Here is a 3,595-nt window from a genome sequence, read left to right on the forward strand (position 1 = left end):
CGGTGGTCTCAACGGAAAAAGAATCAGGAGTGATGTAGGTCACGATGACTAAACCACTATAAAACTTAGTTTACATTTCTATTCTTGCTTTTTTATGTTCATTGCAAACTGCCTTACTTGCTTTACTTCCACTATGCTTACGAATATGCTTTCAAAGTTAAGTATTTCCTATATGGGTTTTGTCGAAACGTTTTTTATTGAACGTGATTTTTGAACCGACATGATTTATCCACTGCACTAATTCACGCCCCCCCTTAGTGCCAACTCGATCCTAACAACCTTAACTCACCAACTTGGTGAGTATAGAGGTTCGAAAAATATTTCGGACATTAGCACTATTTGTAAACAATGTAACCCGATTAAATAAAACTATATTCCATCGAATTCTTCTAAAAATTTATTATATTTTGTTTTGAAAAACTTTTAGATAATTGTTATATTTTTATGGTGTAAAACGGTAAGTTATACTGATTTTAGATAATTTTAAGAAATATGGTAATTTTGAATTCTTAGTAAAATCCTACATATTATAGTTTGTATTCTTTGAAAAACCCTTCCGTTTCCTAATATAGAGGTTTCAAGAATTTTTGGATGAAAACAAATCATATATGGACTCTAGTTACATCGATTCTAGATGATGTTACATTATTTTTGAATATTTAAAAAATATATAATTGGATTAAATAAGATCATATTCCACTATATTATTTTGAAGATCTTTTATATTAGTTTTGAAATGATTTTGGACTACCTTTTTATTTTTCGATAGTGCAAAATGATGAGTTATACGTATTTTTGGACAATTTTAACATTACTTAAAAACGATGTAATGGTATTTAAATCATATACTATTGAATTCTTATGACGCTTTCTGTATTGGTTTCAAAATGTTTTTGGATAGCTTTTATATTTTTTATGATTCCACAAGTCATACTTATTTTGGACATTGTAACACTAATCAAAACAGTGTAATTAATCACATATTCCATCGAATTCTACTGAAAACTTTTTTATATGCTGGTTTTGAAATGCTTTTAGACAGATTTTATATTGTTTATGGTGCAAAGATGATAAATTATATTGACTTTGGATAATTTTTAGAACTACTTAAAAAACAGTGTAATTGTATCAAATAAGACTGCTTTCCATTGAATTCTTCTTTCAATCTTTTATATTAGTTTAAAAATTATTTTAGACAGCTTTTATTTTTTTTTTGTATGATAAAATGAGAAGTTCCAGTGATTTTGGATAATTGTTAACACTATTCAAAAGAATAGCGTAACTACATCTTATTAAAAAATCATATTCCTTTGAATTCTCTATATTAGTTTCGAAAAAATTTTGGACATCCTTAATAATTTTATAACATGAAATGGTAAGTGACATTGATCTTGGATTGGATACTGCTAATTTTGAAAAAAATTAAATAAGTTAAACATTAGTTATCAAATAATATGTTAGTTAGATATTAATATTTAATTATTTGGCAACGCTATAATGATATAGGATTCAATTAATAGTTAACATTTATTGGTTTAATTAATAAATTATTTTATTTTTTATTTGAAAAATATACGAATAATATCATTATATTATGTATTATTTTATAATACATTTCAATTTTAAGATCAATTTTGTATAATTATTTTTATTTATTTATCGATATAAGTAATTATATATTATTTAAATTTATAATTGTTAACTAACGATGATTATTACTTGCTTTAAACCGGTTTAATTCTGGTATTAGATGGAAGGGTGTTTCGGTAATCCGATAACATTTTAATTCTAATTATATATTATTTAAATTTATAATTGTTAACTAACGATGATTATTACTTGCTTTAAACCGGTTTAATTCTGGTATTAGATGGAAGGGTGTTTCGGTAATCCGATAACATTTTAATTCTATTGGAGATCGTTATAAAGAGGTTTCCGTCCGAGTCGACAAAGCCGAGCATTAGCTTTTTGGGTTGGCCCGACTTCCCTATCGAATAGAATAGACGACGGTTCGAACGGGAATGGAGGAGGAAGAGCATGAGATCTACGGTGGAGAGATCCCCGACGAAGTCGACTCGGTTACCGACGTCGAAACCTCTAACACCGCCGCGGTACTCCTTCCTTGCCCTCCCTCGAGATCACACAAGGTTCCTAACCATAGTACCGGATCCCGTTGCAGGAATTGGGCGAGATGAAGAAGCGGCTCAAGGCGATGGACGAGGAGGCCGCTGCCCTGCGCGAGATACAGGCAAAGGTCGAGAAGGAGATGAGCGCCATCCAAGGTCTCTATCGTCCCCCTTCCTCAATCCTAGAGTGCTTCTAGTTGCACGTCCATTTGGAGCTCCATTAACAAGTGCCATTAGTTTTGCAGCTCTGTTAATTGTGGTTTTAGCTTAACTAATCAATGTTCTATTTTTTTTCCAAAAATTGATCTTAAGTTCTGTTAATTGTGGTTTAATTGTAGCTAATTGAAGTTCTATTGCTCAACAAATGGTCACAAGTATACAGAATTTGATAACAAAGTAGGATGAGGTTGAAATCTATTTAGGATTTTGGATGCAATTTATGAAGTGTGTTGTAACTCTGACCTGAAATTTCTTATTTTGCATGCTTGTGCACTTCCCATTTTTCTACTAATTGAAAAGCGTTCGTTTACACGCTAATATTGTTTTCATTTGATATGAAAATAGCCCCATTATGTTTCTTGGCTAGATGAGTCTGCATGACACATGTTTTTCTTCTTTCTTTCGTGTATGTGTGTAGATCCTGCTAGCACATCTGCAAGTGAAACAAGTAAAGCGGAGGTTGATTCTCGATCTGTATTTGTTGGCAATGTAAGTCCACAATTCCGTAGTCTTGTCAACACCTCACTCATGAGAGTTTTTATACCATGTAATGCTCGGTACTGCACTTGGGAAATATTATGGCTGTTCTGAGACATCAGTTCACTTGCTTGTTCATCCGTGCGAGATTTGATGGCTGCCTGCATGGATAAACAATGAAGTAATGTATGTTGCTGTTCTGGTCAATGCGTTTATAGTGTAGAGGATAACGTAGACGCATGAAAGATCACTGATGCTACTTTTTCACATAGATTGGTTTAATCTACTGACTTTCCATATAATCAGAGCTCTTGCATTTTGATTTGATTGGAGTCGCTAGTTGTCAATACGGTTGGGTAGTTTGGCTGTTAACTTCGTTGAATATGAGAATCTTTGACCTGCATGGGCACTCAAGTTTATCATAATACTAGATTGATCTTCATATCAATTATTATAACTTAATTTAATAAAATAATTAATATTTTAATTGTATTAAATCTAAATTATTATTTTAGAATTGTACATTTATCACATCCTTATAAATCAATTTTAATTTTTATGCATATTCAAAATTAAACTAATCTGAATGTTATAACTTCAAAATTAAACTAATCTGACCTTGCATTTTATGACTAACTGCTACGGATGATGGCCTGCTTGCACTTGTCGATTAACAATGCAGGTGGATTATGCTTGCACGTCGGAAGTAGTACGGATGCATTTCCAGTCAAGTGGGACAGTTAACAGGGTGACTATTCTGACGGATACATTTG

General features: G+C 31.7%; 1 protein-coding gene across 1 annotated transcript; it reads left to right on the top strand.

Annotated features, from left to right (window-relative positions):
* Nucleotides 1-1,973: 1,973 nt before the first annotated feature.
* Nucleotides 1,974-2,976, top strand: LOC135675025 (polyadenylate-binding protein 3-like). Its single transcript, XM_065185287.1, has 3 exons — nucleotides 1,974-2,111; nucleotides 2,180-2,282; nucleotides 2,764-2,976. Exons 1-3 carry the CDS (start codon nucleotides 2,022-2,024, stop codon nucleotides 2,934-2,936), a joined length of 366 nt encoding a protein of 121 aa, XP_065041359.1. The 5' UTR covers nucleotides 1,974-2,021; the 3' UTR covers nucleotides 2,937-2,976.
* Nucleotides 2,977-3,595: the final 619 nt, after the last annotated feature.

The sequence above is a fragment of the Musa acuminata genome, chromosome BXJ1-5 (assembly GCF_036884655.1).
Source record: "Musa acuminata AAA Group cultivar baxijiao chromosome BXJ1-5, Cavendish_Baxijiao_AAA, whole genome shotgun sequence".
Classification (NCBI taxonomy): domain Eukaryota; kingdom Viridiplantae; phylum Streptophyta; class Magnoliopsida; order Zingiberales; family Musaceae; genus Musa; species Musa acuminata.

Excerpts from the sequence above, each read along its gene's own strand:
- LOC135675025 (XM_065185287.1), top strand. The coding sequence starts at position 2,022 with ATGGAGGAGGAAGAGCATGAGATCTACGGTGGAGAGATCCCCGACGAA. Across the intron at positions 2,112-2,179 it reads AAACCTCTAACACCGCCGCG|GAATTGGGCGAGATGAAGAA; the intron begins GTACTCCTTCCT and ends ATCCCGTTGCAG. Across the intron at positions 2,283-2,763 it reads GGAGATGAGCGCCATCCAAG|ATCCTGCTAGCACATCTGCA; the intron begins GTCTCTATCGTC and ends GTATGTGTGTAG.